The 12,086-nt window shown below is 40.3% G+C and overlaps 1 protein-coding gene across 1 annotated transcript in view; it reads left to right on the top strand.

The window, feature by feature from the left end:
- Nucleotides 1–12,086, top strand: part of LOC115775612 (zonadhesin-like) — a 61,477-nt gene that overhangs the window by 30,852 nt on the left and 18,539 nt on the right. Inside the window, 22 exon segments of the mRNA XM_030723080.1 lie at nt 181–333; nt 336–373; nt 462–468; nt 471–554; nt 557–601; nt 891–938; nt 941–1,134; nt 1,466–1,614; nt 2,209–2,337; nt 2,467–2,605; nt 2,876–3,017; nt 3,256–3,452; nt 3,654–3,681; nt 3,684–3,791; nt 4,108–4,224; nt 4,607–4,731; nt 5,353–5,498; nt 5,936–6,079; nt 6,209–6,316; nt 9,050–9,223; nt 10,216–10,417; nt 11,051–11,195. Of these exon segments, the coding sequence (XP_030578940.1) occupies nt 181–333; nt 336–373; nt 462–468; nt 471–554; nt 557–601; nt 891–938; nt 941–1,134; nt 1,466–1,614; nt 2,209–2,337; nt 2,467–2,605; nt 2,876–3,017; nt 3,256–3,452; nt 3,654–3,681; nt 3,684–3,791; nt 4,108–4,224; nt 4,607–4,731; nt 5,353–5,498; nt 5,936–6,079; nt 6,209–6,316; nt 9,050–9,223; nt 10,216–10,417; nt 11,051–11,195 (2,622 nt within the window).

Below are 12,086 nucleotides of genomic sequence, written 5' to 3'. Positions count from 1 at the left end.
CACTCCTCTGCCACCAGTAACAACCCCTGGACCAACTACACCTAAACCAAGTACATCCAAGCCACCAAGTAAGACATGTTTTATCAGATGTTTTTTCAGTGACATTTCACTCAAGAACTTGTGAACTTTTCTTTTCCATTCCTGCTCATATTTATGTTGCATCATATTCTTTCTCCACAGACCCCTGCCCTCCTAACGCAGAGTATATTGAGTGTGGTCCAGCTTGTATTCCCACCTGTATGGAACCCTCCACCAACTGTTCTGGCTCCTGTATCAGTGGCTGTTTCTGCAAACCAGGCTTTGTCTTCAAAGGAAGTCGTTGTGTGCCACTGGAAAATGTGGCTGTTTAGATGACCAAAATAACTATTATGAGGTCAGATATCCTAGTTAGTACTGTATACTGTGTACATTTTCTGACTTATAGTATACATCTCAGTATTGACTGTGTTCATTTTATCCAGCCTGGTGAGGTGTGTTTGGAGACGGCTGCACAAAGCTGTGTCACTGTGCAGGGAACTACACTTTGGAATGTGTTGACAATTCCTGCGATCCCACTGAGAGTGTCGAGAGATTAATGGTGTTGCAGGCTGTTATCCTAAAGGTAATAATAATGTCGGATAACTTATCAAAGAATTTGTATTGGAACTTGTACCTTTAATATGTGTAATTTGAGCAATGGATGGTCTAGCCACACCTGAAGACAACAGTTTTTTGAGCTGTGCTTAAACATGATTTAACAAATACTGTGTAATAAATTAAATCTAAATACATTACGTTATGAAGTTGTAAGTTGATAGTTTCCAGCGGTGAGATTAATACACCCTGTAAATACTTAATTGAATGTCTGAATATTTGGAAAAAAAATTGCTCACTTACAGTTTTCCCCTCAGGTACATCCACTTGCATAGCATCTGGTGATCCACACTACACCACTTTTGACAACGCAATTACAACTTCATGGGCAACTGCAGCTATCTGATGTCTAGTCCATGCAATGACACAAGTGTGCCATACTTTGAGGTCCATGCTGACAATGAAAATCGGTATAACACGCCAACCGTCTCATATGTGAAGGCTGTCCATGTATATGCACACATGATGAAGATCTCCATTCTCAAAGGTGGCACTGTGCAGGTAAGAAATGGGAGGAGGAACCCTCGTATTCTGCATGTATTCCTGTTTTGCAGTTCAAAAACAGTCACACTCTTAGAAATTTCTCTCCCCAACCAGTTACAGCAGGTCATTTCAGCACTGATTTAATTTGAAAATTATATGAATATAACATATAAAATGATAAAAATAAAAAAAAGTTCTTATTGTGTATGGATAAATGGGAGAAATAAACAGGCTTTCCAATGGTATAAGGTCTATTGCTGTTTTTGCATTGTTAGAACAAAGTATGAAAGACAAATTTCATTACTTTTTGGTGCTAAATTTATTAATCATCCCTTCTTTTCACATACAGGTTAATGGGACCAATGTCAACCTGCCACTCTCCCCGGCCCCTGGTGTTTCTGTGTTCAAGTCAGGAAAACACTACACTGTCTCCATGAACTTCGGTGTGACTGTTCGCTATGATGGAAACCACTTCATGGACATCAAAGTGATCAAAGAGTGAGTGAAGACCAAAGTCATGTTTTCATTATGAAGAAAAATTCTCTGAATAACTACTTGTCCAGAAATCCACATCCATACTAACGGGACTAAAACATATTTGGACTTTTGATGTAAACTGAACATGACTCTTTCATGTGTAGGCAGTAATAAGGTGCTAAAAGGCAGAACTGAATGGCACAGCAGCTGCTAGCATAGAGAATATCAGCAGATATTGAAAGTGTTTTGTTTTTATCCACATGGGAATGTGACAAGTCGTGGAAACATAGGTAATGACAAATTTACCAATCTATCATCTGATGTGGATGTGTGATCTTTTCAAAGCCTCCATTCCTGCCTGTCCACACTCAATCCAATCCAAGACTTTTCAGTCTAAAACGGAGTCACAGAATTTCCAGTCTCAGAAGTGCAATAATGTTGGAACTGTGCAGATGCTCGGCACAAGTTATTAGATTCTCATTTTAGTGTGAGGTTCAGCCTAATGTTGAAAATGAAGCAGCATTTGGCTGGAATTAAAACAAGTTGCAAGGCTGAATGAATTGTTACTCTTGCTTCCACAAAACTGTGACGTGCTCATTTTCCTGTAATCTGCAGCTATCAGAACAAGCTGTGTGGACTGTGTGGCGACTATGATGGAAATACTAAAGATGACTTCCGCAAACCAGATGGAAGCTTGGCTGCCAATGCCAATGACTTTGGACACAGTTGGAACACGGATCCCGAGTAAGAATTACATAAGATACAAGCGTGTACCAACACTTCAAATCCTTTTTTTCCTTTTAGAAATGTTCTCATTATATGCACCACTGACAAAAAGACAACATTTTTTATGCTGAACATTTGTCTTGACAGATGTAATAAGAAACCCAACACTACCATCCCCGGGTGTGATGAAGAAGACCGGGAACTGTATGAAAGCTCTGGTTATTGTGGCATTCTGCTGGACAAAAATGGCCCTTTTTCTGTGTGCCACCCAAAAGTCAACCCCAATGTATGTACATGTAGATTAGTACATAGAGTATAGTACAGTATAGTGAATTTATGTATGTAAATGTGTGAACACAATGCACCAACTTAATGATAAAGGTGTATTAATGAAAGACTAGCTTCTGTTGACACATCATAAGTTATTGTATGTATTGAGCTTGATTGTAGAAATATGGGTAACAGATATGAATGTGAAGCACATCTTTTGAATTTCTGCTTTTAGTTGGTGCATCGTAATATTAAGCATCATAACAAACTAATGTTTTGTTCTCAGAATTACTTCAAGGACTGTGTCTTTGACTTGTGTGAGCTGGATGGAGCCAAGCCCATTTTGTGTGAAGCCATTGAAGCCTATGTCAATGAATGCCAAGACCGTGGGGTCAGCATTGGACAATGGAGGAATGAAACTTTCTGCCGTGAGTGCTGGAAGGACAAATGATCTAATTTAGTCCTGTATTCATAAAACATCTTTAGCTAAAACAATCTTGGCTGAGCAGTTGGGACAAAATCACACAAAAAGCTTTATGTCAGTTCAAAAATGATCTTTAAGTATTCTTGTGAAAAGCTGTCATTCCGAATCACTAGACTCTCTTAATATTTCCAGCACATACTTTTATTCCCTGTCACTAACTTCAGCCTTTGTGGTCTCCTTAGCACTAAGCTGCCCCCCCAACAGCCACTACGAACCCTGTGCAGATCCTTGTCAGGAGACATGTTTTGGAAGACCCCCCTCCTGCGCTGGTCCGTGCTCTGAGGCCTGTGTGTGTGATCCCAGCTACGTCCTGAGTGCTGGCAAGTGCATCAAGGAGGACTCGTGTGGCTGCAAGCACTCGAACGGTCAATATTATGAGGTACAGTCTGATAGACCAGCAGTGCATGATTTATGTGTGTCAGGTCACTTTTACTTATGTGGGCAAATGCCACAAAATTCCAAAAGAAAACTGTCATGTGTTTATGAGCTCTCCAAAACAACACTTTCATGCATAAAATAATTACAAACAATCAACTGTGTGCACTATGCTGAACTGTCACTTTTGTTGTGCATCTCTCAGCCTGGAGAGGAGTTTTTTGAGGAAGACTGCAAGCAAAGTGTCGGTGTGATGCTGCCGGCATTACCTGTGAACCCTCGGAATGTCCCCCGATGCACGAATGTAAACTCCAGGATGGAGAGCTGGGCTGCTATCCCACTGGTATGTTTGTATTTTTAGATCCAAAATGAGTAAGCTTTGCCTGTTACATTCTAATTGTTACATGCATTTCTTAGTAACACAAATCATAGAATCATCGAATCATAGATTCGTTGCTTTTCTTTAGGAAAGAAAGCAACGAATCTGCTTTTCTGTCTAGTCAGAAAATTCTGTTGTCACTGTATCTGTTTTTAATGCCAACGTAAGTCCAAGCAGAAGTGAAGTGCACGCTTATTGAATAATTGTTTTACAGTGAGTTCAGCTGTGCTTTAGTCTTGTGATCCTGATGAATCCAGGCTCTTTGTTCCCTTTTTCTCAGGCTCCCAGGACTGTGTAGTCTCTGGGGATCCTCACTACAACACATTTGACAAGAAGTACTACAGTTTCATGGGAACTTGTACTTACACGCTGGCCAGAACCTGTAGGAATAGTACAGGTATGCACACATTTTCATTGGTTTCTCTTTGTATTTTTTTCTATTTTTGAAAGACTTGCCACACCAAACCCACAGATCAGTTGACATTTAAATGAGTTAAATGAGTATCATCCATTCATTACCATGATCAGTTCACTACAATTACAGGACAGGTTCAAACAACCATAGAACATTAGTCTGCTCCAGTCAACATTTGTACACTGAATCATCAGGAAGCATGACACATATTGTTTCATTCACACATTTGCTGAAAGAAGAAAACACTGAATGTCAATGGTGCTTTGTATGCTAATGTAAAGAACAGAATATGCTAATATCTGCCAATACTCACCTCTAATATAAACACACAATATTTCTGATTGCTGTGGTGTTCCCTGTGCAGGTCCTTGGTTCTCTGTGGAGGGAAAGAATGAGGAGAGAGGAGTTGCAGGAGTGTCATACCTGAGAAAACTATATGTGACAGTGAATGGAATCACTGTGATCCTGATGAAGGCCAGGAGAACACTGGTCAGTATATAAAATCAATTACTTCCATTATCTGTTATAGTTTCTGTGTTTCGGCAAAACGTGTGCCTATACACGTGCCACACACGCCAGCTGTATCATCACCATGTATGTCTTAATCCGGTGTGAAATCCTACTGAAATGACAGAGCTGTGCAAAAGTCTTGATCTGTCCCTCATGTCTTCCAAGCCAGACTTTCTTGTAATTTTGAAAGTGGTCTTAAGCAATAGTTCTGCAGGCTTCCTGAGGGTCTTTCAATGTTTTTGAGGACACAAGCTGCTTTTTCACTCATTTTCAGTCCAGTTATTGAGCCTCACCATTTTCAGAGGAGTGTTTTTGTCTCTTTCTTTGTTAAGCTTCTTAACACTGATCTATGAAGCTTTGTTAAAAACATAAGAAGCCCTAACTCAAGGGATGAACTAGTGTTGTGTCTATGTATAACGGGCGAGTCCTTGAATTGAATTGAACAACTTAACAAAGAACTAATCTGAAACAGTGACAGACTCAGACAGAAATAGATCCACACTCTTCCTCCAGTTTTACTCACTAAGCTGTCCACAAATCAGAGGTTTACACCATCTGTTTAATGTCTTTCTATCATCTTTTTCTTCATCACTAAATCAGGTGAATGGACAACGGGTGGCTCTCCCCCACTCCCCCTCGCCTCTCATGTCTGTTAGTCTTGCTGGTCAGTTCATCACCCTTCAAACATCTTTTGGCGTGAAGGTGCGTTGGGATGGAAACCATTATGCCCAGATCTCAGTTCCCAGGTTGGTATAGAGGTTTGTTTGAACTGCATTGACATTTTAGGAAGCTCCTTGTTTACTTATATATCGGCAATGCTCTTTTTATTTGAAAAGTGGCATCACATGTGCATAAAATACAGCTGAGCCCTGTTTCCATCATTTTTTTTTGACTCCAAATGCAACTATGACATAATGATCTGAAAAGAATCTGACAGATAATTCGATCTGAACTGCTGAATGTCACGAGCTATTTTATGTCTGTTGTGAAAAGTTCTTGAAACAATAGCAACTGTCCATTTGTGCAAGTTGCAATTCAAAGATGGTGGAGTTATGCTACTTTTACCAAACAGTGATGATGCCCTGGCCTACTGCATCAGAGATTCTTGCATTCTCTTCAGTCTTTCTAGAGTGACATTAAAGGGCTAAACAACACCTTGTAAATATTGTCTTTGTCCCTCCAGCTCCTACTTTGACCAGATGTGTGGCCTTTGCGGTGACTATGATGGGAACCCAGACAATGACTTTACTAAACCCGATGGCACCGTGGTAGGCAATGCCAATGATTTTGGGAACAGCTGGCAGACAGAAGAAGATGAAGATGACTTGTGAGCTCAAACACATGTATCTCTTTGTGTCTCTCGTTTCCTATGGTTCCGTCTTTTGTTAACCTACTGTCGGAGTCTCTCTGACGTATTGAAGGGAATGCCACTGTGTTTTGTGTTTGTATTGATCAGCTGCACCCCAGGAACAAAGCCTGACCCGGACTGCGACCCCGACTTGGAGGCTGAAGTAGTAAAACCAGACAAATGTGGTAAAATTACAGACCCTGCTGGACCCTTCCGGTAAGAATCTAGAACTCATGTGCTTTGGGTTATTGATCTGCTTAAACTGTTGAGATTCCTGGGTTTTTACAACTTTTTAGGGCCTGAGCGCAACCTGTGCGAAGGCCCTATTGTAATTGCTTTGGACATTCAAACAAATGAATTGCTTTTTTTTGAGGGCCTAAACATGCTCAAAAACTCTTGAAATTTTGCACACGTCAGGTCTGGTGAAAATTTAAGTATTTTAATGGTTTCAGGCATGGCCCTTTCAAAATGGCTCTACAGCGCCACCTTTAGTTCAATTCCCTCTGCTGTGTTTCACGTACATGTATGAAATTTGGTACACATATGTAACATGTCCAGACGAACAAAAAGACCACACGGTCCAATGGCCTAAACCCAACAGGAAGTCCGCCATTTTGAATTAAATGGTTGATTTTAGCGATTTCCTGCCCTCATACTTTCTCTAGTAACTCAGAGGTTTTGGATGTTATCAACTTCATATTTGTTTTCTCCTATCTAGACACCAAGGGGAATCTAAATTTCAAAAATGGTGAGTTTTCACCAGAGGGCGTGGCCGTGACACCACAGTGAATTTTGATCATTCGCCAGGAAAATTTGATTGCCTCTCGTTCAAACCTGCATTATCCAATCTGGATCAAACTTCCGCAGTAGGATGACGGTCCGCCCCTGAACCCATACATATGATAATATTTACTGACAGTCGCAGTGCCACCTAGTGGGTACAGGAAATGTCATGTTTGACACTTTGAGGTACAGCTCCAAGGTAGTTGAGCAGAACCATCTCAAATTTCCCCTGAAAATCCTTAAGGAGTTGGCCTTACATTGTTTTCTTACATTGCTTTTTTTTTGAAGACAAAAATGGCAGTAACCCAAAGCCACATTGCCCAATCTGCGTCAAACTTTAGTGGTTTGATAAGCCTCCTGCCCTGAACACGATATGCATAAAGTCCCTAAACCTTAGAGCGCCACCTATCATGAAATACCATGTTTTTTGCGCCCTGGAGCTACATTTTATCTACATATCTGAAATTGTGCAGGCTCATGTAACATCCTAAGACGTACAAAAATGTCTCTTGGACCCATACCCGAAACCCTACAGGAAGTCAGTCCTCCTAGGGCATTTCACCCAGTGAGACCAAAATGGCTCCAGATCATCTAGACAAGTAGCCCATCAAAAGTTATTCATGGTTTTGTAGAATATTCAACGGCCTTGTCACACCAGGCCGATGAAGTTGGCCTTCCTTTTCTCCCTTGCCACAAAATTTTTTGGGCTCTCGTTCGCACATGCTTGGCCCGATCAGCCTAAAAATGTAATCACTCATGTACACACTCAGGCTGAACCCATAACTACAGATTCAAGGCTATAGATGCAAGAGCGCCCCCTACAGAAACAAATGAAAATTTGTATAGCATCCACAAAATTAGTTTCTGTGAAATGCATGAAAATTTGTTTCAAGATGCTTGACATCATCCTGATCAAAAAAAGTAAATGAGACCCATGCTCTATTTTGCACGATACAGCCGTGACCACACCCCAAATACTGCATTGGGTTTATATGGAAAGCAAAAGATTTAGTTTCACAGAAATGTATGAAATTGGTTACAGACATTCTGCACACCATCACAATCAAAAAACCTCCGAGTGCGCCACTGGTCACGGGTCCACATGCGTCGGGTGCGAGGGCCCGTTCATCACCGCTTGCGGTTTTAATTATTAATTTTTTTTGCCAACCTTGAAAAACCCCTTGAGATAGATGGTAAAATGCCCGGAAAAACACCAAGCTGACCTGTAAATAATTTGAGCAGGGAAGCAAATGAAGTCACACCAGCAGACTGACAGTTTAGAGATGTGGGCTTTTGAGGTTACCCGAGTTATTTCAACAGAGTGAAGTTAGTCTGTGCTAGATTGAATGACTTAAGTTCATCAAACTTAAGTCTTCAAATCCCACCCTCCCCTGTTACCACAGGTGTGCCTCAGGGTTTGACCTGGGGCCCCCTCCTCTTTATTACTTATCTTCTTCCCCTTGGCAATATCTTTGGTTAATTTAGTATTCATTTTCCCTGCTTCCTAACTCGTCACTCCCTCCCTCCTCCCTCACCAACTGGTTGTCTGAAATGAAATCTTGGTTGTTGTTGTTTTGTTTTTTTTATTATTATTATTCTGTAAAGTGTCCTTGGGTGTTTGAAATGCGCTTACAAATAAAATGTATTATTATTTTATTGTGCTTCCTGAATATAGAAAATGCTTTTTTCAACAAAAATGACAATAGATCATAGAAAAGTTATTTTCTAGGTAGATTTTTATTACACAGACCCAGAGGTCAGAGGTCGGGTCAATTTCAAATTCATTCTGCAGCATAATGATGAATCCAAAGCAAACCAAGTCTTACCACTTGACAGCTATCTTGGCCTCTAGACACTTATTCCAATGTTCTCATTTTAATGAATTGGGAAGAGAGCCTCAGCATTCATCTGTGATTAAAAGAACATAAAATCTTTGAAATCACCAGTTGAAAGTCATTGAAAATGACTATGTTCCAAAATAGGGTCTAAATATATATATATATATATATATATATATATATATATATATATATATATATATATATATCTATATATATATATATATATATATTATATATATTTATATATGCTTGATGGATAAATTCATGGACTGTGCATAGGGGCCTTATCCTCCCTAAACTGACTGAGGGTTTTTCTCTGTTTCAGGGAGTGTATCAATGTAGTTAATCCCACGCCATTCTTCCAAAGCTGTGTGTATGACATGTGTCAGTTCAATGGCCAGCAGCACGTGCTGTGTGACCAGCTCCAGGCCTACACTGACGCATGCCAGAGTGCTGGAGCCAAAGTCTACCATTGGAGGACTCCTGACTTCTGCCGTAAGTTCTCACTAGTTTAATAAGATGAACCTTCTTTTTTGGAAGAGGATTATTGTTGTCTTTGTTTCGGCATCAGGTATGCTTTGTGAACACCATAAACTGTATCTAAAAGATAGACATAGTCACTGTGACCTCACCTAGGCTGCCAAAGCTTCATTCTTTGGAAATTGTCTTCATGTAACTAAAACATTTTCACACCCTGCTCCACAAAATTGTAATTTACATTTATAATCCTAAGTAAGTACCTAAGTAAGTAGGAGGAGAAGTTAGAATACCCATAATGCAGTGCACACTCCTGATCCTGCTGCGTTAATGTGTGAACAACGCAGGAATATTGTCTGTCCTTTTCCATTGAGTGCTTTTATGGTAAAATATTTTTTTCCCTCTAAAACTGCCGAAAGCTTCCCCCCTTTTCTTAAAGTATATACAACCATACATTTTTAGGCAGAGAAAATTCCACCCCAAAGTGACATGTAAAGTTTGGGAACTTGCACCATATGTGGTGGGCTGTATCATGATGTATAAAATAAGTTTCCTTGCACTTCCTTTGACAACAAATGTGTATGTTTTGACTAATTCTAATTCTCAGATGTCTGTGGCATCTTTAAGACTAGATATTTATAGTTTTAAAAACAATTGGTAAATGAAATGTTTTGGTTCTGTGGGATGATGACAGATGATAAATTAGAATTTGAAAATCTAAAGTGCTTTTAGAGAATAAGATGGAATAGACAATGGCTAAATTAGAAATGGGTGACTTCACCTTAAACGGTATTACTGGAACAGAAGAAAGCCCAACATTCATGTCATCCTACCTACATCCTAATGTTTATCCTTCATTTATGTCTTAATTCTAGTATCTGTTCCTCTCTATCCTGCCCTTTGTTTGATTCATCCTAGTGCCCCTCCATAATCAATGAATCACTCCTCTTCTACTTTGCCCTTTGTCTACTGTTGTTCCCTCTCACTATTTTATATCCCCGTTTGTCCAAACAGCCTGGCCTGTCCTCCCAACAGCTCCTACTCCCTGTGCGTGAGTTCATGTCCTGAGACATGTCTTGGTGTGGTCGGACCACATGGCTGTGAGGACGTCTGTGTGGAGGGTTGCGAGTGTAACCCTGGCTTCATTCTCAGCGACGCCAAATGTGTGGCACTGAGAGACTGTGGCTGTGTGGACACTAGTGGAACCTATCACCCTGTAAGTGCAAACAGCCTTCAAGCAATTTAAAACCACATTCCATTTATTCTTAAAATGTGCTAACCTCACTTTATCATGAGGTTTACATCTGATATAAAATAAAGTTGGTCTGAATTTCATCGAAAGTTTAGTTGATATTACAAAATATGGCCAGAGTCAACTGGACAGTTGTTCAGTTTCATTTATATAGTGCCACTTCACAAGCACAGTCATTGAAGAGCATAGAGACACACACACACACACACACACACCACACACACACACACACACACACACACACACACACACACACACACACACGCACGCGCGTGCGCGCACACGCACGCACACACACACACGCACACGCACGCACACACACACACACCACACACACACACACACACACACACACACACCCCAGTACAAAGGAGATCCACACTCACCTAAATTAAAGGTGGACACACTGCAGTTGGCACAAACCTGTCAATGTTACAACAAGGGTTTTTAGTGGCAACTTATTCATTTAGAGAAATTATGTATATTGTAATGCATTGCACCTGACTTTAAAAGACCTTGGAGTTATAGTGTGGGTTAGTCTGAGTATTACATGACAGTATTTCTGATTATTTTTTGCATTGTCTGTATGTTTGTCAGTTGGGTGATGACTGGTACTTGGAGGGTTGTGAGCAAAAGTGTATGTGTCACAGTGGAGGTCTGATACAGTGTCATAACACCAGCTGTAACCCAGCCACTGAGAGCTGCCAACTACACGATGGAGAATATGAATGCCGCCCTCTGGGTATGTTAATCACACAACCTCACACACACCTGAAGGTTATATTCTATTAAACACATATGAGGTTTGTGTGAATTATCCTATCTTATACAGTGAATCCAAAGTCTGTCCATCCATGTGCCCATCAGCGAGTGAGTGAGTGTGACACAAAAAGGTCTGCATGAATGGGTGAATGTGGGTTATAGTGTGAAGTGCTTTATATGACTAGAGTACACAAGAAATGTAGTAATAACTGCAGTTATTTCTTTATAACATGAATGCAGTCTTGAAGAACAGATCATTTAGCTGCATTCTGCAGTTTAAAAGACATGTACAACTGAATATCATCTGCGTAGCAATGGTATGTGATGCCTTCAAAGTTGTTAAGGATGTGTCCAAGTGGAAAGCATGTATAGAGCAAACAGGATTGGTCCCAGGGCTGAGCCTTGGGGCACACCACAAGATAGGGTAGCAGTGGAGGACATAAAATTAGTGGAAGCAACTAAGAAGCTCCTCTGAGTCAGATAAGAAGACAACCATTCAAGAGCTGACCCAGAGATACCAACACAAGTTCTAAGTCTCTCATTCAGGATACCATGATCAATAGTATCAAAGGCAGCTGAGAGATCCAAAAGTACAAGAAGTGAATATTCACTTGCATCTCTACGCGTTAAAATATCATTTGAAGCTTTAAGAGGAGCAGTTTCAGTTGAGTGCATCTGGCAAAACCCAGACTGAAATTGATCTAAAATATTATGAGCAGTTAAAATTTCTATTAGCCGGTTGGCCACCACTTTTTAAAAATTTTGGAGATGAAGGCAGTTTTGAAATTGGCCCTAAAATTCTGAAGGAGGGAAGGGTGAGTCAATATTTGAAGAGTGACATGTTTGTAAGATGGACAACACTCAGATCAGC

The sequence above is a fragment of the Archocentrus centrarchus genome, unplaced genomic scaffold (assembly GCF_007364275.1).
Source record: "Archocentrus centrarchus isolate MPI-CPG fArcCen1 unplaced genomic scaffold, fArcCen1 scaffold_24_ctg1, whole genome shotgun sequence".
Classification (NCBI taxonomy): domain Eukaryota; kingdom Metazoa; phylum Chordata; class Actinopteri; order Cichliformes; family Cichlidae; genus Archocentrus; species Archocentrus centrarchus.
The sequence above is the reverse complement of the archived record's forward strand: the minus strand, read 5'-3'. Positions and strand labels throughout refer to the sequence as shown.